This window comes from Colletes gigas, unplaced genomic scaffold (genome assembly GCF_013123115.1).
Source record: "Colletes gigas isolate AHSC1104 unplaced genomic scaffold, ASM1312311v1 Colletes_gigas_Sc00099, whole genome shotgun sequence".
NCBI lineage: Eukaryota > Metazoa > Arthropoda > Insecta > Hymenoptera > Colletidae > Colletes > Colletes gigas.
The window spans coordinates 134,821-157,844 of NW_025106725.1; the positions used below are offsets into that span (position 1 = coordinate 134,821).

General features: G+C 39.6%; 3 protein-coding genes and 1 pseudogene across 6 annotated transcripts; 3 read left to right on the forward strand and 1 right to left on the reverse strand.

Moving 5' to 3' along the window:
- The first annotated feature begins 1,109 nt into the window (after positions 1-1,109).
- Positions 1,110-3,170, forward strand: LOC122404069. Its single transcript, XM_043407952.1, has 8 exons — positions 1,110-1,387; positions 1,485-1,685; positions 1,756-2,010; positions 2,096-2,213; positions 2,299-2,575; positions 2,642-2,795; positions 2,883-2,983; positions 3,058-3,170. The coding sequence occupies exons 1-8, from the start codon at positions 1,110-1,112 to the stop codon at positions 3,168-3,170; spliced, it is 1,497 nt and encodes a 498-aa protein (XP_043263887.1).
- Positions 3,171-3,287: 117 nt separating this feature from the next.
- LOC122404063 (huntingtin) lies at positions 3,288-13,813 on the reverse strand. The gene is made up of 15 exons (XM_043407943.1): positions 13,601-13,813; positions 13,356-13,536; positions 13,009-13,287; positions 12,796-12,937; positions 12,129-12,719; positions 11,207-11,790; positions 10,805-11,118; positions 9,399-10,709; positions 5,262-9,309; positions 4,885-5,090; positions 4,630-4,804; positions 4,121-4,534; positions 3,882-4,042; positions 3,708-3,795; positions 3,288-3,597 (listed from the first exon to the last, which is right to left on the reverse strand). The coding sequence occupies exons 1-15, from the start codon at positions 13,687-13,689 to the stop codon at positions 3,499-3,501; spliced, it is 8,682 nt and encodes a 2,893-aa protein (XP_043263878.1). The 5' UTR covers positions 13,690-13,813; the 3' UTR covers positions 3,288-3,498.
- Positions 13,814-14,042: 229 nt separating this feature from the next.
- Positions 14,043-18,524, forward strand: LOC122404064 (kinesin-related protein 4-like). 4 transcript variants are annotated; one of them, XM_043407947.1, is made up of 3 exons: positions 14,043-14,972; positions 15,299-15,789; positions 15,820-18,524. In XM_043407947.1, exons 2-3 carry the CDS (start codon positions 15,328-15,330, stop codon positions 18,157-18,159), a joined length of 2,802 nt encoding a protein of 933 aa, XP_043263882.1. In that variant the 5' UTR covers positions 14,043-14,972; positions 15,299-15,327; the 3' UTR covers positions 18,160-18,524. The 4 variants fall into 4 exon arrangements, with proteins under 4 accessions (XP_043263882.1, XP_043263880.1, XP_043263879.1 ...); XM_043407945.1 differs by having other exon boundaries at positions 14,043-14,565; positions 14,664-14,972; positions 15,299-18,524; XM_043407944.1 differs by having other exon boundaries at positions 14,043-14,259; positions 14,343-14,972; positions 15,299-18,524.
- An 815-nt stretch (positions 18,525-19,339) lies between these two features.
- On the forward strand, positions 19,340-22,624 carry LOC122404068 (annotated as a pseudogene).
- Positions 22,625-23,024: the final 400 nt, after the last annotated feature.

Here is a 23,024-nt window from a genome sequence, read left to right on the forward strand (position 1 = left end):
CAAGAAAAGAGAAAACGTATGGGCATTGGTTGTATTGTAGGACAACCGAGTAATACTTTGACTTGGCCGAATGTCTCGTTACGTCTAGACAACAGTGACAAGGACAATGTTGCTGCAGACTTTTTGTTTTTCTTCTTCGATATCTGTCCGGTTGTTGCGAACCGATATCGTATTTCGATTTCTCGGGGACGATACAATATTTCCCGCACGTTGGAACGTAGCACAGTTCCCATTCCTCGGCACGTGTATCTCCGTCGCACAATTGCGTATCGGACGATTTCTCAAATTCCTACAAGAAAACATTGCTAGGAAATGATTTCCAAACGGGCCGAATAACAAACACAACGTTTGCTTAAGCTTCGTGGATCTAACTGTCTCTGTATATTCTTCCATTGCCTCGACGAGTCCGTCAATATTTTCCGTAGAATATGCCGCAACGCGAAATATCCCGGAAAACCCGGAATCCCGTGATACCAAAGCAACCGTCGCTCATAATATAAATTTTCTCCTAAGATCTTCTTCTCCTATCTAGCGAAACTGCTGAAAGAAAAACGTAGAAAAATATATGTATATGCACGTATCGTAGGTACGCGAAGATGACGTGTACTCGAAGATATCGATTCGCGTGCTTTTTTTCTTCGGATTCGAATAGACAGAGCAGGCAACGGATTACATAAAAATTTGAAAAGTTAACGGATAGTAACGGAGTAAACAGAAAAAAGAAGTACTTGATTATTAATTTGAATAATGTCCATTTTGTTTTTTATTCCATGTATCTTTAGTATCATGAAATTTATATAAATATCTATCTCGCGGATATATCGCGGAGATTACACCGATTTCAATAAGCGCACTATCCATTACATCGTTTTCTTTCATTTCCTGGTTTTTCGTTTAAATCTCGTCGTTCATAATTAATAATCGCGTGCCGTGATTTCGCGTGCATTCGCGTGCATTCGCGTGCATTCGCGTGCATTCGCGTGCATTCGCGTGCATTCGACTCGATGAAAAATCCAACGTTCAGTTATAAAATAACATCAATCCGCGTGGATAACTCTTGTACGTTGTACGTACAACGTTTGAATAAACGCAAACAAAAATCGAGAACCATGCCGAAAATGTCGAGAAATTTGGCAAAATCGAAAGAATCGGAAGAACACAATTATTTCTACAAGGATGAAATTTTGCCAGATATTCGGGCTCGCCAGAAAGCCATCCCGACCGAAAAAGACTCGACGGTGCCGATGGAGCAAATTCCAAATCATCTTGGCATGCAAACCATCGATACAAAGTCTAACATTGGCAAATATTTCGTGGAATTCGCGAGCACTTCGACCATACACGGTCTTAGGCATTGGGTGGCACCGCACAGACATCCCGTTGAAAAGTATCTTTCACTTTTTTCTATGTACATAGATACTACATATATTAAAAAATGTTCCCAACTCTGCCGTTCACTGATCTATTCGTATGAATTACGCAAGGTTTCTGGCGACCGTGTTTATCGTTGGTGCCCTGTTGTGTTTGATCTCTTTGTCGGTCATGTTTTGGAACCGCTATCAAAACGAAGCTACCGTCATCGTAGTGAACAACGAACGCGATCGGTTTCGAATATCAAAACCAGCTGCGTTTATTTGTCCGGTGCCGAACGTAGACGAGAGCAAAATTCCGGACGTTTTTATCAAGTAAGAGGGAGGAAATTTAAGCGTCTTTTTCTCCAAAGACGATCCGAAATTTTCTGCCACTTTTGCGTAGACACGGCGTCGAACACACGCTAGAAGCAGAACGGTTCTTCACTTTTCTTGCCAATGTAAATTACCAAAACATGCCAAAGACACCTAATTTCGACAAGGTACCGCCGAACAAATGGTTGGCAATTCTTTACGATTTACGGAGATACATTCCTCCTAACAATTTGAAGGAAGAGGACCGTTTCGAGGCTTGGGTGGTGACAGAAAATGGCGTGTGTCTAGCAAAGAGAAGCGTCTTTGCGATCTACGCTACGTACGAGTTAGTACTTGGTTTTAAACGGAACATTTATCTACCTACGGAATATATTTCCATCCTTATTCACCCAACTTTTCTATTCCATAAGATACTGGACGAGCAATAATTGGACAACCGTTCCCGTAATACCACCCGACCAAGTACCGTACTACGATCACAACGATGATCATTCGCAAGAACCTTTCGTTGCAGAGAACATGGCACTGGTAAATATGTACATATTACGTTTTCTATTCGGTTCGAGGTCCTCGTACGCGACGAATAAAAGAAATTTTTTGTTTGTTGGGTCAGTTCGCTGTATGCGATCCCTTCGAAATCTTGTCATACGATATTCCTACAAAGTGGACGCGGCCGCAACTGTTGCAACGTCTGATCATGTCAATATCCGAAATCAAGACAAGAGCAAACGTCAGAGAGCTCCAGGTCCATCAGAGGAAATGTAAATTCGTAAACGACGGTGGTTTGAGAACGTGGCCAGTCTATACAAAAAACATGTGCGTGATAGAGTGCAGAATGCGAGTGATTGAAGATCGTTGCAACTGTCGACCACACTTTGCCAGACCTATAGGTAAACAAACATTTAATCCGTTGGTGTACATTTCAAATACGAGTTAAGAAATAATCTCCTTTTTAGAAGGGGTGAATATATGCAACGCGGCGCAGCTACGTTGTATCGGTGAAATAACGAAAGACCTATTCATGTTCGAATATCCACCGTCCTTCTGCAATTGCGTTCCAAACTGCGACGTCGTCGAATACCAGATAACGGACGGCGAAATAAACGATCTGTATTTATTTACGTCATTGCGTTATATTGACCCTTACGACAGCGAAACATACGTAGATCTGATAATTAAATCGTTTGTTTGTTTCAGGAACGATATGCCGACAAATTCATCGTTTATAAATTTAATAGTCGAATTTCCACAAATCATCTATTATCGGTCACTGATGTTCGGATTCACAGACTTTTTAAGTAAGTATTCGTGAATGAAAAACAAGTGAACGATATCGTAACTAATAAATGGGAACAAAAATTTCATTTCGTAGCCGGAGTCGGAGGTGCTGCTGGATTATTTCTAGGAGCCAGCGTATTATCCTTTGTGGAAGTATTTTATTACAGCACATTACATATATTTTTTTACCTGAAACGAATGAAATGAGTTAACGGAGTTAAGTTAAGTTATATGTATGTATGAAATATGTATATCAAGGATGCACGAAAGAAGAAGGGTATTTAAAAAATATTGTGTTTATTGAAAAACAAGTTACTACTTCCCGACAATACATGATGTAAAATAAATATCGTCACATACATACAACTGTACACGCGACACAGTTAGTTGCAGCCCCCCCCCTCCCCCCGCAATGATTGTACATCAAGTTACAAGAAGAGCCGGAAAATTTTCAGTTTTCATCAATTACCTCTCCTCGTTTTGATTTAGATCTCACGCGTCCAAGTGAACTAGCTGAAATTACGCTAAAATTACGCTAAAATGACGCTAAAATATCGCCGAACGATGTTCCCGGTTCCTTCGCTGCTGCTTCGAAAGTTTCCACGAAAGCTTTCTTTTGAGTTTCTTTGCACAACTGAGAACCAAAAGAAGAAACAATTCACGTTCCAATTCACGTTCCAATTCACGTTCCAATTCACGTTCCAATTCTCCGTTTGTTGCGTAACGATTAACAAAATTGCATACCTTGTGATAAAAGTCAGAAGCCGCGATACAAAGTATCTTTTTGTCTTCGTATTCGTATTTGCCGATCCTTGATTGAACATACGGAAATCTAAACGTTGAAAGTTAAGAAAACTGAACGAACGCATAGAAAAAACGAAAATAAAGAGAAAATTGTTAACAGGCACGAAAGGATACAAGGCTCTCAGCCAATGATTCGTGGACGCGCTGATAAAAAAGCAAGACAAACACCACGTGGACATCGTAACCGGCAAACTTTGAATGAAATTTGGCAAACTAAATACGACCCAGTCTTGAAGAAGTTCCATTTGCGCGCAAGTGCACGCTCTTTCGCAAACCTGCAACAAATTGTATACACAACTATCGTTGAGAGCAGAAGAGATTCATTTTGAGAGGAATGCCGAGACGATACACACTTTAAAGACAACGGCGGAAAGTAGTGTCGGATGCGGTTGTTGGGGCGACAAGAATTCCCCTATAACTTTAGTTAGAATTTCCGAGGGCGGGAAAAAGTCTCCGAGAACGGCCGAGAGAACCGTACAGAGAAGCTCCACCTCCATCGAATGTCCTTTCCTGATCTTGTCAAAAATTGCAGACGTGCGCTCTATAGATCGAACCAGTGCTTCCGGCTCTAGGTCCGGCAACGGTTCTTCTATTTCCGGCTGATTCAGCCTATCCGCTGCCTCCGTGTACATGCAAGTCAGCAGCAATTGTAAGGCTGGTAACGACAGCATCGGACTCGGCTGCTTCAAACGATCTATCGCAACTTTTACTATTTGCTCAGCCACATTTCCAATCACGCTTTTAGTTATTACCAGTCGTTCGAGACCCTGACACGACAATTGGTTGAAAATAACAATTGCAACTATCCGCGTGATAAGTTATGTTTCTGTACGAATTAATGTTAAAAGAAGACACGGTGTACCTGCAGAAGCGTCTGATGCAAGCTAGAGGAAATATTTTGAGACGACAACAAGGCGAGGACTAATTCTAGCACAGACGGTGCTTCCGTGTCCGGTGGAGTGTCTTCGGCGTGTTCGAGCAGAAAGAATACCAGGGCCCACATCACGCCTTGATGTTCTTCGCTTTGACTCAGCACACTGAATTTCAAACACGGTTACCGAACGGACAAGAAACAATAAACCAATCTCGATACTGTAAGTACGTGTATATGGTTTACCTGTTTGAATCTTGCGCATCAATATGCTTCTGTATGTACTCGATCGCTAAAGGATGAATAATGTTCATAGTTTCCTCGCAATTTGTTAACGTAGCACTTTGTAACAGGTACAACGAGCCATGGAGAGCGGCCACCCTCGCAGGCAAAAAATCCGACTTGAGACTGACATCTACCAATCGTTTAACTTTCTCCAACGTTTCGATGTCCTAAGAAGTGAAAACGTGAAAACGTGAAAACAACGTGAAAACGTGAAAACGTGAAAACAACGTGAAAACGTGAAAACGTGAAAACGTGAAAACAACGTGAAAACGTGAAAACGTGAAAACGTGAAGGCAGGCAAGCTGTTGCACAGATATAAAAATAAAGTTAAAACGTACCAACGGTGTTAATACGGCAGCAGCCTTGCACACAGACACCACCAAGTATTGATGCAAAATAACATTTTCGATAGAATGAATCCTCGAGATCTCCAAGCACGTATCCAACATCCACTGGTACTGAGTCCTCTCGACGAACAATTCTGAAATCGCTAGGATAGACTTGACGATCTCTGTGAGCAATTGTACGGGCGTATTGGTTTGCTGAGACATCCAGGAAGTGTAGAGCTCGACGAGGAATCGAAGACAGGAATCCAAATCGAGCGACGAAGACATCAGCGCGTCGTTTCTCCTGTTCTTCAAGTCGAGAACAGAGGCGTTTAGCTTATCCTCGTACAAGTTGCACGAGGACCAGAGGTAAGACACCGACACCTGACTGTACGTGTACTTGTTCGAGTTTCCAACTTTCTCCACGTTTCCTCGTTGAAACACGTGATCCATGTTCAGGCCAGTGAGATTGTCCGAGTCGTTGATGCATTCGTACTTCCACGCGAGCAAATCCTGAATCGCGTACAACTTTTGCGAGCTAATTTTGTAAAGCGAAAGCTGAGGATCCCTCGGATAATGGATCAGAGTGCTGGCTATCGGATTGCCAGGATACGGAAGAAGCAAAGTCTGCAACAATAATCTCGTTATCGCTTGCACCGCCAAGCTGCTCGCTTGAACCAAACTGGGAATCTCTTCGGAGATTATGGACTCGTTTTCCGATAGATTCAAAACGCCTAAAAGAGCCATCCATATTTCTTCGAACTGCGGTCGCGAGATCCAACCCAACAAGTTTATTCTGTAAATAAATTGTTCGAGGATTTCCACTTCCAGCAGGAGATTCGACTCGGAAGGTAACAACGGAAAGTAGCATTTGGTTAGACCGGAACCAACGACGTCCCAGTTTTGCTTCCAGACCAACGGTGGCGTCAATATGAAAGAATTGACCAATGTCTGGCGACTCACGGTCACGATCAACTCTCGTATCGTATCGAACAGATACCTAGGTATGTTTTTGTACGATCCTTCCTTTTGACAGTGTTCTAACCAAGCGACCAAACCGGCCATTCGAACGCAAGCTTGACCAAACTCTTTCGTGTCCTCGTCCTCGAGTGCTGGTTCTAAAGCCCGTGCATCTATAACTGGCAAAGAGTCAATTGTCGTTAGCAGATACTCGACGATTCTCGTTAATGAAGCAGCAGCGGTACAGACCCACGAGTATTTTCTGCTATCCCCGATAACTTTACTCGGCCCAGGATGTTTCGAGATCTCGGACGCGCAGCTTAACGCTCTCTCCATATCCCTCGGTCTCAATTTTCTCACCTTGTTCTCGTCCAAGTGTACCATCCAGTGCGTCAACTCCAAACATAGAATCGCAAACTTGGCCAGATCTTCTTCGGACTTTGCGTCGATTTTCGCCAACTGGTACTTTGACAGTTTCGGCAACGTTTTCATGTAGATTTTCACAGCTGGTATCAACATGAACAGTATGTCCCGGTACACGGCCTCGTTAAACAGTTCGTCGAGTCTAATCGCGTACTTGAGCTCCTTCGAATTGACAGTGGAACGCGCTGGATCGTAAGTCTGATGCGGTTTCGGCATCAGTTCGTTAACGCAGCGAACGTGTTCCAACAGGCATTGCCTCGCTGCCCTGTACAACGAACTGGCCTCGAAACTCCACGAGTCTTTCTCGTCGTTATTCGCTACACCGAATTCCACTTTCTGACACTTTTCGACGCTCGCACGAGTACCCAGTATTATACAAGGCTTTAGAATCGTCACGTTGAATTCTTTGGAAGAAAGTATGCCGAGGCAGTCGTCGAAATCTAGTTCTTTCAATAACTGTGCCGCTTCCGAAGGATTGTAACCACCGTTTCGATTACAACATCTTAACTTTACCTGAGACAAGAACCAATTACGGTCCAATTTAATACTCTTCACGGTGGTAGGATTGAACGGTCTGCATTGATCCAACTCCAAAGGAGACAAATCGTAATACTGTACACCGAGTTTGTTCAACAAACCGACCAATCCGCCGTGTTTCTTGGCGAGTTTAGTCGACCGCAAAGTGTCCATAATCTTGACGAAATCCACTTTCGACAGATAGACGGTCGCGTCTGCGGCAGGGGTGGTCAGCAAAATCTCCACTCTTCGACTAGCTATTTTCCCCGCCATTCTCGACAATGCAAGATACTTGGTGGACAGTAACGTTGGTATCAATGTCATTAAAACTGATCCGCTTTGGGAGTGATGGGCGCCTTCTATACACTGCAAAAGTCGCTTGACGAAACTGGGTTGTGAGAGATCTGTGCATTTAGTCGCGATCGCTTGTACCAACAAACCACTGGCCGATGGATTTCTATGTACAGCAGCTGTCAATAAGTCTCTAACCGGAGACTCGATGGCGTTGTTCACCGCTTCTTCCGTGTGGTTGACCAGCAACCACGTTAGGGGTTCCGCGTCGTTTAAATTTTCGCAAACGTAGTCGCAGAACAGTACGATACCACCTTTTCTAATAATCTGTATATTAATACTACTCGGACGATCGATATCGGTTTTATCGGTAGCAGTCGACGAAGCGTGCACGACGTGCTCCGTGCGACGAGTACCCAACACCTTCGACCAGAAACTCATTTCATTGAATCCCAATAGAGTCATCAGATAGGCCCACTGACACGTTAACGTCGGGCATTTCTTTCCAATGTTCAACATCAAATAATTTAGATCGCCGATGGGTAACTTCTCCTCGTCGGGGACGTTGCGACCCTGAATCATTTGCATGGTTGCGTTCGCTACTTTACAGTGACTTCCAGACTCGAACATGTGAATGCACAACTGTAGGAAGAACGCGAATTGATAGACCAAATAACGATCGTGTTCCACGGACTCGGCGAATCCGACCAACGAATCGTTAACATTCCGATCGATCAGTCCAAGAAGATTATACACCTTGGAACCTATCCGGCTGATAACTTTGAATATAAATCTAGCCAATATCCTTTCCGATGGTATATCGACCGACTGGATCCCCAAAACGTTCAGAGGATCCATAGTCCGACTAGAGGACTCGGAAAGAAGAAACGATTGCGACAACTCTGTCATGTTTGTGCTCAGGTCGGAAAGACGAGCCAGCATTGCTTCCTCTTTCGCGCACGAAATTAACGACAACAGGACAACGTTAACCATTCCTAACCATCGTTTTAATCTCAAGCTCGACGACTCCAGTGAAACGGGTGCAACGAACAGAACTTTCAACAGAGGATCGACCGGGCGAAAAACCGTAGGAGAAATAGCCGCGAACAGTTTGATCAGAGCGATATGAGCTTTCTCGGATTCTGTTTGGACTTTTCCGGCCGCCAGCATGGGAAGAATAGTGTCCATCGTCAGCCTGGACCATCTACGCCACTTTTCTTCGCCGTTACCGTCTCCGCTGAATCTAGACTCTGTCAAGCATAACGCCAAAAGTTCGATGATCTGATAATACTCGACGAGACGTAACAGCATCGAAATCAACACCTCCCTCGTTGTCTCCAATTCTCTCTGTTCCATCAAGTTCGAGCTCGCGTTTCGTACTAGGAACACGTCTTCGACCACCGGCCCGAGGGCTGGTATGCAATGAGTAAGGGCTGGCTGTTCGCTAGCCATAAGACCGTCGCACAATTGAATAATTTTCGGCACTCCTATTATACATTTCGAATGATTCTTTTCGTACGACAAATGCACCAAGAAATTGAAGATCTTTGGTAAAAGGTGCTCCGTCTGCTGTACATAGCCTTCTTCGATAGATTCAAATTGCTTCAGAATGAATCCGATGAACGTACTCTTGGAATCCAGCAAACAATAATTAACCTTGAGCTGCACAAGCTGGCTGAGCAGCATCAATACTTGGCACTGTAACGGCACGCTACTCGTTACCGTGTATTGTTTCAGAGACTGTATGACCATCGGCTCGAACAGACGAATAAACGAAGCTATGGAATTCTTTTGATCCGACGAACGCGACAAATTCTTAAAAACGGAAGAAAATTTTCTCTCTCCCTTTCTACGCAACAATCCCACCCACCTGAAATGAAATATTTTAAATAAATATTTCACGCAATGAAAATCTAATTGATGTTTCGTAGAAATGAAAGTATATCGGTGTGTGCTCACCCGGTATCCGGTTCATTTTCACCCCTACAATTGTTCCCCATGGATTTGATCGTGTCGGCCATTTGCCTTGCCGGATTTTGAAAGCAGTAATTATAAAATCCATTGATACCGGCCCTCGATAGAATCGATACCCTATCCGTGTTCTTCTGTCCGTCCGATTCGCCGCTCCACTGTGCGTACACGTTCGTGCTACACAAACATTTCAATAACTGTTGAACACATTGGACAGTGGCGGTCGGGGAAAGTACCACTGTGCTTTGCAGATAAAATAAAACCTCTTCCGTGATCTGGGCTGCCTCGTTGAACGATATAATCTCAAGAATTTGAGATAACACGTCCAAGATCGCGTTCAACAGGGACAAATACATTTCGCTGGCGTGCGATTCGAGAGTCACCAAGTAATTCATATGCGCCGCTTTAAGAATCTCAAACATTTTCATGTAATGCGGCACCGAGACGAACGAACCCATTTGTTCCGTTCCAAATCTTAAACCTCCGATTCGCTCCCCGCACCCCTTATCCTTTCCCGACTTGTGTTCAGGTACAACTTTTCTCTTCGGGGATAACGTTTGCGTGGACGTCAAAGACGATAACGTCGTCTTACCGCTCGTTTGCGGCAACTGCACTTTATCGATTATATGAACAAATATATTCAACACTCTGGTTACGTGCGTCAACAGCAGCTCTATTTGTTTCTCTTTAACCGTTGTACCGCAACTTTTCGACGGATCGTTGGGTTTGAAGTTGCCGAAAGCCAAACCAGATGCCAGATTGCCAGCTAGTAGAATCAAGTGTCTGTGCGTGGACAAGTCTAGACTTATAGGGGACGAGGATAGCAAAGGTAGAGCTAAAGATAAAAGATCGTTGCTAACGGACGATGGCATCATATCGCTTGTAAAGTTTGATTCTTTCAACAAGGATCGAGATTTCTTGAACAATGTCTTTGGTAAAATGCAATCCCACCCTCTGATGTACACCGTAGTAGTGTATACATCGGTTAAATGGAACAGAGCTTCGCAGCAACCGTACACTAAATACTTTGACGATTGTACTCCAAGAATTTCCGCCAACATATTAACTATAATCGACAACGAGTATTCCACATTCGGCTGACACTCTATCCTATTACGAGTACTTAACGATGCAAACGGTTCTATACACGTCTTTACGAACAGCTTTTCTTTCTCTTGGCAAGAAGACAATTCGAAACTGCTTCCGCTTACGGCGCTCAAAAATTCTTCTGTATATTGAGCGGCTTTTCTCGTCACAACATCCTCTTGTGGCTGTTGAAAGTGTAACAAAGGAATACTCCTGAAAAAAAGGAGTATTGGTTTTTTTTTTTCTTTCAATTAGGGGCCACGAAACTTAATAACGCAACGATATAGCGACGAGTAAAAAATTCTTACTTTACGATAGCATCCGATGCCGCGTGTCTGATTCTCTGATCCTGATCGCCTAACAGCGTTATTATAACATTGATAAAATGTTCTTGGAACATTGATCCACCGATTATATGTTCTATAGTAACATACGATATCTCGCTCAATAATTCCACTAATTTCACTTTAACCAGAAAATATGGGTTTTTGACTAATTGAGGTAATGCAGTTAACACAGTGATTCCATATTTATTGTCGACGGATTCCAACAACTCTGGCAAACACAAACTAAACGCTGTTAGCGTTTGTCGACACGTCGTGGCGGAATCATCTTCCAATCCCTGTTTTAAAATCATGGATGAATCAACATTCTTCAGAGAATAGAAATGTTTGAGAAATTCGGAAGAAGGCTCCGATAGAAACGTTTACCTTTAAAAGTAACGTTATTAACTTTTCCAACGACACGCTTCCATGTATATCCTTTTTTCCGATCTCCGCTTGAAAATTTTTAAAAGATTCACCGTATTGAGTATATACAGATTTTAAAAAAGTACCGATAATGATCGATATATTACCCCTAATTTGAGGATCTGGATGATTTGCAAACAATAATATATCTGTTATCATTTGTTCGTTCTCGGTGAAATTCGATTCTTTGGCAACAGGCATTAAAAACATGTCCGGGAAAAGTTTTAAAATATAAGCAACACAGTTTAGAGCAAGAGATTTTACACTAACACGAAAATATTTGTCCGGCATTACGTGGCCAACATTGCCAGTTAAGAGAAAAGACGACACCAAATAACGGCAGCAATATTTCAAAGGTATGTCAGGATCCGTAAAAGTTCCAATGTCTATTTCGCGCGACGAGAAATCCAAAGAAAGCTTTTTAGAAGAAACGATAGATGAAGCAACTTGTTCGGAACAATCGAAATCCTTCGTTTCACTTTGTAAACTTGGGTAAGCTTTTACGATTTCGCTACCAACGTCACTACCTTCTTCTACAGCTTCGTCTGAAACAATATTACCCTTCGTATAATAAATATATCCTTTACACAGAGTGATATTTTTCCCGCCAGTGAATGCGAAAGAAATCCCGCCGTCGAAACATCGCGGGAATAATCCTGGTGTATGTTTACAGTCGCTCTCGATCGTGGCTCGATATCGTTTCGACGATTGGTCGAGAATCACAACCACTGCGATCAAAACAAAACGACGTCATTTGTACGGAACAAACCCAGACGACCGATGTGATCTCTTCTTCGTCGGGATAATCGCCGTAGTTGTCTAGACGGCGAAATTACTTTCCACAGTCTACTGTCAATTCGGTACACTGTACACTTTCTCTTACCGTCGTCGATAACTCCAATCGTCGGGCCACTGTAATTTTCCATTATCTTCCCTTTCATTTCCATAATATCGCTCGAACATTCCTTCTGGCTTTGTGAATTCTGTGCCAAAGGACGCGCAACATCGGAATCTAACTTTAATATCAGTTTCTCTATTTTCGGATTCACGTCTGCCACATCATCGGATTCAAGTAAATTTAAACAAGATCCCGAATTTTCGCAACAAGGAGCGGTAATAGCACCAGAGGTACTCGTTTCGCTTAACGATAACATTGTTTCATTTTGATTTACTACTATCCTATTACACGTTGTACCTTTGTTCGATAACAACAAACGTACTAGAGCTTTCGGAGGTGACTTTAAAAGTTGCGTCAAAGTTTCCAAACCAGCATTTATAACATTATGATCGGAATGCCATTTTGTATAATGTAAACATAATTCATAAACTTCTAACAAGCTATCTATCTGTTCCGTCTCGTTATCTTCAACTTCCAAAGGATTGCATAGATAGGGTAAAATTATTCTTGTACATCCAAATATACCGATAATAGTAGCCACGCGACCCTCGTCTTTCTTTATCGGCACTATAATATCTGCGATAAGGTAACATTTTAATTAAAAATTTCCCTTGTACTTACTTACGCGTAACGCATAAACACTATTATTTACCTAGAAGATGTCGCAATACATAATTTAAAAAGTATCGTGGCTTTCTGCAATTCAAACACGTTGCTAGAATCATATTTGCAGAAGCCCTGCGAAATGCCGCTTCCACCGAACATACATTTTCAAAGAATGCTTTCGCTAAAGTCTAAAAGCACCGATATAAACGTATTAATAGCTGCTGTTTTTTCTGAGAGAAGATTCTTTTTAATAAATTACCTTAACATCATTGTCCGTCATAAATGGCCCTAAAGCTTTCATAATTAGCGGCAACGATTGGGACAATGTTTCTATTACAGCTTCCTCGGGCCGTCGTGCGATAGTTACTATGCACGGTATCAGATTAGATACGTAAGCTTTCCCCCTTGTAGGTCGAATCATATGACTGAGAAGTCCAAATCTCCATAGAGCGGCTCTCAATGTTCTAGCCGGTCCGTTTCCTTTTATTTTGTTGTAAAGTTCTATCTGAACTTTAACGATATTACCGTCGGTCATGGCCTAACAACAATATTATTTCCGTTATTACGACGGACGTTATTAAAAAATATAGAATATAAATATTATACCCTTATAATCTTGTTCAAAGTTTCATCGGCTACTGTTCTGATATCAGATTCATCGTCATCGCACAACGTCAATAATGTTTCAATGGAAAGAGTAAGAACCTGATGAAACTTGGTTCCTGGTTTTGCATTTTGCGAACATACTCCTTCGGCTATTGCCGCGCAACATGCTAATTTATCTTTCCTTAAATTGAAAGTAAATCTTTAGAAATAAATGAAAAGAAAAAAATAAGAATTTGTTCGTGTACCTTGTACTCGAATCTGACATAACAACGTTCGAGTCTTGAGTTGTTTTCAGAGCCTCTATGGCTTTCAATATGTTGTTTAAAGTTGTCATTTTTCTCAAAATATATATCGTTGATCGGGTTATATCTCACTTTGTACAAATGAAATTTTTAACAAGTGATACTTTGATCGAACGTAGGCCGAATTTATGACAGACATAACTCGTACGTGTAAACCTACATGCTGTACGTGTAAACCTGCATATTTATTTGTGATTTAAACGACAGGTTGAAAGGTATTATTCACAACTTGTTTAATTATACAAAAGAACGGGGCATAAGAAAATTGGCAAATTGAACGTTTAATGCGTATCCGCCGTTATTTGTGGGATAAATAGCCGCTATTTAAATACTAACCCTATCGCAAAACATTATAAAAGTAGAGTAGAATGGATACGATAAATGTATGTACGAGCAACCATTGTTTCTTAATAGTGTATCGAATTTTGATCAATCTATCGAGCAAATGAGATACAAGTTACGTTAAATGTTTATTCGTGTGATGTAATCGGAAATGCATACTCGGACGTTATAAAACATCGAACAGAGTGGAACGTGTATAGAAATAAGTGCATGCAAACAATTCCAAGCTTTATACATACGATACATGTGTATGTTGGAAAGTATGTATAGATACTATAGATACTATACTATAATTTTCTATATCGAATTTCTATAATCAAGAATGATATATAATGATGATTAGATAGAGGATAATTGGGAAGCGAGGAGAATAAAATTAAAGAATGCATGTATCGAGGATATGTTTAATCTAATATGATAACGAAATGTAAAAGTTAACCTATGCGACCGTCGGCCCTGGAGGCGGCCATATTACGTCGAGATAGCTCGCTGCTCGATTGCGTTGAAAGTCGAAATTGATCTCGAAACGCGTATGCCATTGCCACTGCCAGTGGTAACGTTCATGTGTAATTTATGTGTTTAATTTGTTTAAAATCTATCGAGGAAATTGCACGAGTTTGTAACGATATTAATGAAAGGTGGTGAGCGAATATCATATTTGCAGATTTAAAAGTTTCTTGTAACAATGGAGTCGGAGTAAAGCCAATGGCTGAGAGGTGAGCGAGTTTCGGCTTCTTTCACACCGTACGCTGCCGATAGGAGGACTAGAGTGTGCAAAAGAAATTGTTTTCCTTGGTCGACAATTATACAAACTATTCGAAAAGCGTTTGAAATTATTCGTCGTTGAAATACGCACGTACAACGTAACGCACCGGCTGAACATTACAGTTTTTACAATGTTTTGTATACGATCCGTTGATCCGTTTCGATCGCTTTTTCACTCGAGAACAGCAGTGTTGGCACAGAAACAAAGGTTGGATTTACTCGAAGAAATATTTTTAAACACATTCTTAAGTATCGTACAGAACTCGAGAAGCATGAATGGTTTTCTTCCTTTCTTTCTTTCTTTCTTTCTTTCTTTCTTTCTTTCTTTCTTTCTTTCTTTCTTTCTTTCTTTCGTTCGCGTCATGTGTATTTTGTATTATTTCCAATTCTAAAAGCATCAATTATATAATATATGCGTGTAATTATTTATTAATTAGATTATTGAAATTTTATTGGAAAGGACACCGGTATGAAATTGGTTAGGTTTTCCGCAAAAGTGCAATCATTTTTTTTCTTCTCTTTATAACTTTACAGATTACCGAATAGTCTCTGGATGTCTAAATATGCCAGGCTGTGCAGCGGTTGGCTGCAACAATCGTAGTGAAAAAGGTTATATTATGAAATGTTTTCCACGTGATCCAAAACTGAGAAAAATTTGGCAAGAACGTGTAGCCAGGGCCGATTGGGAACCATCGAACAATTCATTCCTTTGTCATGTACATTTCGAGCCCCAGGAATGGTCCATAACGCAAAGCGGGAGGATTAGATTAAGAAAAAACGCTATCCCTTCCATATTTACTATAACATCTACCAGAAAGTCTCCCAAAAAGAGAACTAAGATAATCGGTATCAAAGAAGAGAACTTATTGCAAAGCGAATATAGCGTAGAGTACGTGGACAATGACGATGATAATAAGCATTCGTCTACGGAATATCTAGAAGAAAAGGACTCTGATTTTCAAGATCTTTGCGAACCATCTATTCAGTTTATTGAAAATAAGTTTAAATATGTTCCTAAGCGTATAGACGAGGAGGAGGAGGAGGACGAGGACGAGGACGAGGACGAGGAGAAAGAAAGTGTTAATTCTGATTTTGTCGAAGAAAGTAGTAGCACTATGATCGCGGAGGATAATATCGTAGACATTAGCGGCCCCGTAGAAGACGATAATCTCGATGCACAAATGAACGATAATAAGAAAGAAATTGGATTATCCTTAATGATCGAGAACTCGGAAAATTTATTATCGAGCGCCATTGTGAAAAAAGAGATTAAACTAGAAGTTATGGATCAGAATACGTTCGAGGATAGTTACGATGAAATCGAGGAGAAGTTGAAACAGATTTGCGACGGAGGATCTACGGAAGATGATAACTATAAGAACAACGGGAAGAAAAAGTTTACGATCAAAAGTCAGAAAGAAGACGAAGATGTAGAAACGATAGATGGAAACGGTGATATTAATAACGATAAATGTAAAATGACGCTGTCCGTTAATAGAAATGAGAATTTTCCTGGAAAAAATGAAGTTGAACACAACACCGTTAGAAACAAGGAGGAAAATGTTGAAATAATTTTTGGCACCGAAAGTGGAGATGAAAAAGTGTCTGTGCCTGAAATTACATCGAGAATGAATAAAGCAGAGGACGGTGTTTCGGGATATAATGAAATAATTTCTATCAAAGACGAGAAGAAAGTTTTTAACGAAGATATAGAAGAAAATTTTAGCAAGGATGAAGTGCATGTTATACCAAATATAAGAGCAGCTATGAAGCGTAAAAAAAGAACCAGAGAAGAGATAATGAAGTCGATAAAGAAATCAATTAGAAGCACCTCCGATCAAGATATGAATTCGTCGACTAATAGCAATTTGTCGGATAGCCTGGAACAAGAAACGGAAATAAGAAATGAGCTATCAATGTTTTCGCAACAAGTAAACGATGTTAATAAAAGAAATAGTTTCGAAATGGATACAGCTAAATTTATTATAAAAATAACTGGTGATCCTGACGATGTGACTGAAATTATCGAAGAATTATCATCAAATTCGATAGTCGGGAGTCAAACATCATCTAAAAACTTGAGCTCCATTTGTAAAAACGAAGAAAATAATACATTCGTTACGTCCGTTATAACAGTACTGTCGTCTAAAAATCAGAAAGATGTAACTTTCAATGATTTCAGTAACCCATTAATAAAAGGAGACTTTGCAACTTCAACAAAAAAAGACACTATAATAAATTGTTCTCCTTGCAAGGAGAAAGAATTTCCAAGTTTCGATTCCGTTCGTAATTCTAAAAAGTGTCGTCGGTCCTCGTGTTTGCGACATATTTGTTCCGACGATGAGAAGAAATGTCAGATAAAAAGTAATTCCAAGTTGCAGAATTGTATGCAGAGTGGTGAAACTCGTGTGGAAAATGATACCAGATGTCCCGTTACCGGCGACTGTGAAGATTTATTAGAGAGAATAGAAATTCAAGAAGATGTAATTGGAAAATTAACCGATCAGTTGATTATTTATAAAGAATTGGAAAACAATTTGCGAAATAAGAAGATCGGGGGCCAGGATATACAGATTAAAGAAGTAGAAACGATTCCTCGAATTCTTACAAGGTCAAGCAACGTACAATCTTCGGTGGTTACAAAGAAAGTTTTAGAATCTAAACAAAGATTGATCGAAGATTTATCAAATAGGGTGAATTATTTTGAAGAAATGAATAAAAAACTAATGAAAACTGTGACGCTGGAATCTCAGCAGAAAAGAAAACTGGAAGGACAAATGAGGCAAAAAGATAATAGAATCAAAGAACTGAACTGGAAATTGGAGAAGGCCTCTAAATACCTGGAAAGGGCAGAGAAAAATACAAACACGTACAGAAGAAAAATGTTAAATATGCAAACTATTATGAGGAGGAGAAAACTTCTGGACGAAAAAATGAGCAAATTCAATGAAATATTAATCGATAGTTCGAGACAAGAATTTTCGGAGAGAGCTTTGACCATGGCGGCGGATATTCGAAAAACTTGCGGAAGAAATGGGTATGATAAGTTACTTTCTTATGGTATTCCATTACCACCGCTACCAGCATTGCGTAAAGGTGTTCTTAACGAAGATTCAGCAATAGATCATACTAAAAGCGATACAGATAAAGCGCATAATTCTACTTCAAAGTTAAACATCAAAACGGAGAAAGCACAAGATACGAACAATGAATCGGAAACGGATGAAAAAGATTCCGAACTTGCCGATTCTATCGTTAAAACGAACGAATACGATGGCGCGGAGACTGTAACAGGAACTGTACAAGACATTTTTGACGAGAATAACGACGGTGACGATTTTAGTACAAATGAATTAAGAGAACATTTCATTCTGCAGTTGAATGCAGTTATGTAGCTATGGTTCTGTAATTTAGACATCTTTCTTTTTTTTTTTACCATTTTTGAACTAGGATTTGTAATATTAAGATCGTGAATAAATATTTAGATAGGTTTCCTTCTATCATTGTACAATATCCATTGTGCACTTAACAACTATACTTATTGTATAATACCATTTCATGTTCTCACTTCAAATGTAAATATATGTATAAACATTATTATGTGTAATATAAAAAGACCATTTTAATCAGCGAATTGCAGTTTTAAATCATTTAGAAACGTTTAATGCATGATTATTTGTTTTTTTTTCTCGAAAGCGCATAGGAGAAGGATTTCGAAGGTATGTCTGTCGACCAACAATGATATTGTTGTAATTGATCCCCGGAACTAGAAATAATTCTTTTAAAATGATTTGAAATTTTTGTTTGGAAAATTTCATTCATCCATCGATAATACTTTACGGATAATATATCGAGAAATATGAAAGTTTATTTTTTAGTTTGCGTTAGTGGTCGTAATTCGAGGCACACAGAATGTTTTTTTTCAAATTTTCGCACAGCCTGTGTTCACAGTGATAGTTGCCGGGCGCTGGACCTAACCTTAAAGCTGTCACTGCTGTTACAGTTTACTTCGTATTTGTAATATTATGTAAATGTGTTGACATGAATAAATATTTGACATATATCACTTTTATAGTTACACATGTAATAATTGTAATTTTAAATAAAGATTTCTGGTGCTACTTACGAACAATCGAGATAATTATATTGTTATTAAAACTAAATGTTTGGGGTTATAATAGAAAAAACGCAATTATAAATTTATAGGTCTTTTATTAACATTAATCAGTACCTAATTACAATCTACATTTTGCAGAATACGGAATTGTATGATTATACGTAAGTACCATCGATCTCCTATTTCTTTCAAAACATTCTCAAGTGTTGATTCGCCTCTCCTACTTCCTAACAATCCTAGCCTCCCTTAAAGAACCACAGTGATATATTCTAAACGAATATAATTGTTCTGAATTTCGTTTAAATATTATGAACATATTTATTGAACATATGTCGCCACCCATGCTCGCCACCAGACGAGTCCAGAGGAGTCGCGATCGAGCGAGCCTTGGCCTTGCCGATTAATTTGCTTTAAACTTTCAATGCGTTATTAGAGTAACTTCCTAGTTACTCCCGCAGATGGCGCGATTGGCGCCGATGCCAACCGTTGAGAGAGGCCGGGATGCTATAGGGAATTTGTCCCTAGGTACTCCCTGGGGCCTCGAGAGACAAGAGAGAATCAGGAGGAGGTATTCCCCGAGCAAGCCTGAGAGACGGTCCAATAATATTATGTGTTTTTATGTATTCATGTATCACTGTTACGTTAATGATTTCAGTTAGTGCATCATTAAAGAATACACGGTCAAATTGTCAGTGACCGTCAGTGGACAATGTCGACCGGCTCCACTAATTCCGTGCGTTCCAGACGCGTCGCAGTTATACGATTATTGTGTGAAAATTCTGTTGAAACTTGATAACACACTACCAGCGGACACTTTAGCCGGCCATCGTGACCGATTGTCGAAACAATTCTATGAACCGAAGAAGTTGTACAACACCGTAAAACAAAGACAGTATTTTAAGCATCTTATAACGACGCCTGCGTTACCCGAGGTAAGATTTTTCGAATTAAATTTATTTTTAAACAGAATTTAGTGATTTCTTAAAACAATGATAATCTCTATAACGTTTATCCGGATGCTATAGTATCCGGTAGGATTAGCATAGGTAGGATACGAAGGAATGGTTTCTGCCATAAAATGCTCATAAAAGCTGAAGAATCCACCAAACTTTTTGATACAATCCGAGTTACGAACGTACATGACGCCGAGGGTGGTATCGCCACCAGAAGAATCTTTAGATACCGATACGGTGGTGGATAGTCTCATCGATACTTCCGATACGAGTTCATTACCAGGCGATCAATTAGATTCTACGCGAAACGGTTCAATCTCTCCGGATGCATTAGCGGAAAGGTAAACTTAAATAAAGTGCGAATAGAAAATGTTAATACAATCTCCTTGCATGGAGCCATACTCTCCATTTTCCTCGGGTTTAAAGAAGAACAGGGTCAAAATAGACCCTTAGAGTAGCAGGGTCAAAATAGACCCTCAGAGCAGGGTCGAAATAGACCCGTAGAGAAGGGTCAAAACAGACCCATAGAACAGGGTCGAAATAGACCCTTAGAACAGGGTCAAAATAGACCCGAGACTAAATAACTACTTCCTGATTTCTTATCTAAAATAGTCACTCACTTTTGGATATCGTTTTTTGACCGTAAAATATAAAAGTGCTTACTTATGCTAGTTCGTAAGAAGCATTTCCGACGCGGATATCATTGTACTTTTTCAGTGTCACGCTCTATGACGTCGCTTCTCGTCTCGAGATATCTGGATGTTATATATCGATAAGAGTGCATAACGAGTCAGTTTAATCAGGAAGGTAGGAATATTGTAATTTTCATAGTTTTTAATATCATAAGAAAATATTGATGCTCGTTACGTGTATCCTCTTATGTAACAGAAAGCCAAAGTGGAGAAGCAAATTGGGTTATTAAAAATGTGAGAAGAAAAATCGGAACGTCGAACCGTTTTTAGCGGAACGCCGACTGGACGAGTTAATAGAAGGTGAAGATATAACTGAACAGGAAGCTCGAAAAGCTATCGAAGGACAAGAGGATATGGACGATATAATAGAAGAAGTAAATACCACGAAAGGTGAAAATTTGGTTAATACCTTTCTTTTACTAGATTTACGGTTATATTTTATTTTTATTTCGTTCCGGTAAAAGTGTAATATTTTAGGCGTTGATTGGCAAAAATGATTTTACAACTTGTAAAAAAACGGCTTTAGGGTCAAAACAGACCCGCAGGAAAGGGTCAAAAGAGACCCGTGGAACCGGGTCAAAATGGACCCACAGAGCAGGGTCAAAATAGACCCGTAGAAAAGGGTCAAAATAGACCCGAGACTAAATAACTACTTCCTGATTTCTTATCTATTTTTATTTCGTTCCGGTAAAAGTGTAATATTTTAGGCGTTGATTGGGAAAAATGATTTTCTAACTTGTAAAAAAACGGCTTTAGAAGGCGATCTACATGATTTATTAGCCGAGAAAGAAGAATGAGATTTAAAGATGGGGAAATTGGAAGTTGAAGGTGAACGGTGCCGTAATGAAACGAATATGCATGCCGATACCATGTTGTATGAATTATTGCGTAAGTATTTAAATTTATTCGATAATAAAATGGTGAATGGTTTATGTTGATATCTCTGATAGAAAGGTGTATTTTTATTTCAGTAAATTGCATCTCCGAAGCAGAAGATATTATCGAATATTCATTAAACGGTATCGATAATCCAGCGACGTCAGACCTAACTTGTACTCCTCAATACTCATTAAAAGTGCAATACACGTTGCATATGTTTTGGGTCTTTATTCAATACATGGAAAATCTACATGAAACACATCTATTGATATTGCATCGGGCGATAGTAAGTTACGAAAGTTAAAAAATGTAGAAGAAAAAAAATGAAGAAAGTCATAGATATTATTTTGAATTTTATCGTGTTGTAGAATCGACCGACGAATGTAAACAGTTGGGAGTTGGAAGTTTGGTAGAGGCAGAATTGTTAAGTATGGATAAAGCAATAGAAGAAGCTGGTAATCGAATACAGGTAATCGCATATTACATTTAGTGTAATATATAAATTGTTTTTATCCATGGTTATGACATATTTTATGATCAGGACATGGTGGAGAAATCTCGCGCTGGTGATTCCGGGTTAAAATTAGAAGTGAACGGAAAAATGTTAGATTCATGTACAGAATTAATGGAAGAAGGAAAGGTACGTCGCTTATTTTGACCGTTAATATTTAATTTATGAATATTAAATATGGAAAGAGATTTTGAATCGTAGGGCACAGCCTCTGGAACCGAATTCTAGAAACGTAACCATCAATGGTCCGAAGGGCTGATATCAGCAGCGAAGGCGGTTGCATTTGGTGGTAATCTTTTATGGTAAGTGTAGAGGATTTATTTCGGTTTTTGTTTGTTATTAAACCGTAAAATTTGTTTACGCGTGTAGAGAAGCAGAGTAAAAGCAATAACTTGGCTGCACTGTCAGAGGCATCGAGAGACGTAACACAAGCAACTGGAAGTGTTGTTGCAATTGCTAAAAACTGTGGCCATCTTGTGGAAGAGAATGGTAATTGTAGTTACTACTCGTTATACACTATTTGGATAAGGATGATAAAGAAAATAAGCGTTAAAGTTGTTAAGTATTAGAAAGAGTGAATATTTTGAACGATTTACAGATGGAGGCACAAGTTGATGTTTTGGAATCGGAAGAAGCTTTGGAGACTGAAGATTACGTTTAGCTGCTTTACGCCGCTATCATTATCAACTGGAAGGTGAAGAAGAATGATCGGTACGTATTACCGAAGAATATTAAATAATACACTTTTGAAATAATTCGATTGAAATTAAGAATCAAAAGAAATGACAATGTTTCATCGACATGAAGCAGTATCGAAGAAAATGTTTAGAAATGGAAAGTAAAGAGATTCCATTATAAAATAATATATTACGAGAACAGATTTATTTAGGTTGTCCAAATGAATTATTGTAATCGAATGGCTACAGAAAAGTTACCGTTGAAAATGTAACTGTACCTTTCTTTAAATGGAAACCTAGAAATGTAGTTTCTTATGTTGTACATAAAAGTACCAACATACTTGTGCCCTGAACTTATTCGTTAGGAAGTTATCGAAGATAAATGAACTTGTAAAGTTGCAGTAAGAACGTATGGTTGAGTTATTAGAAAA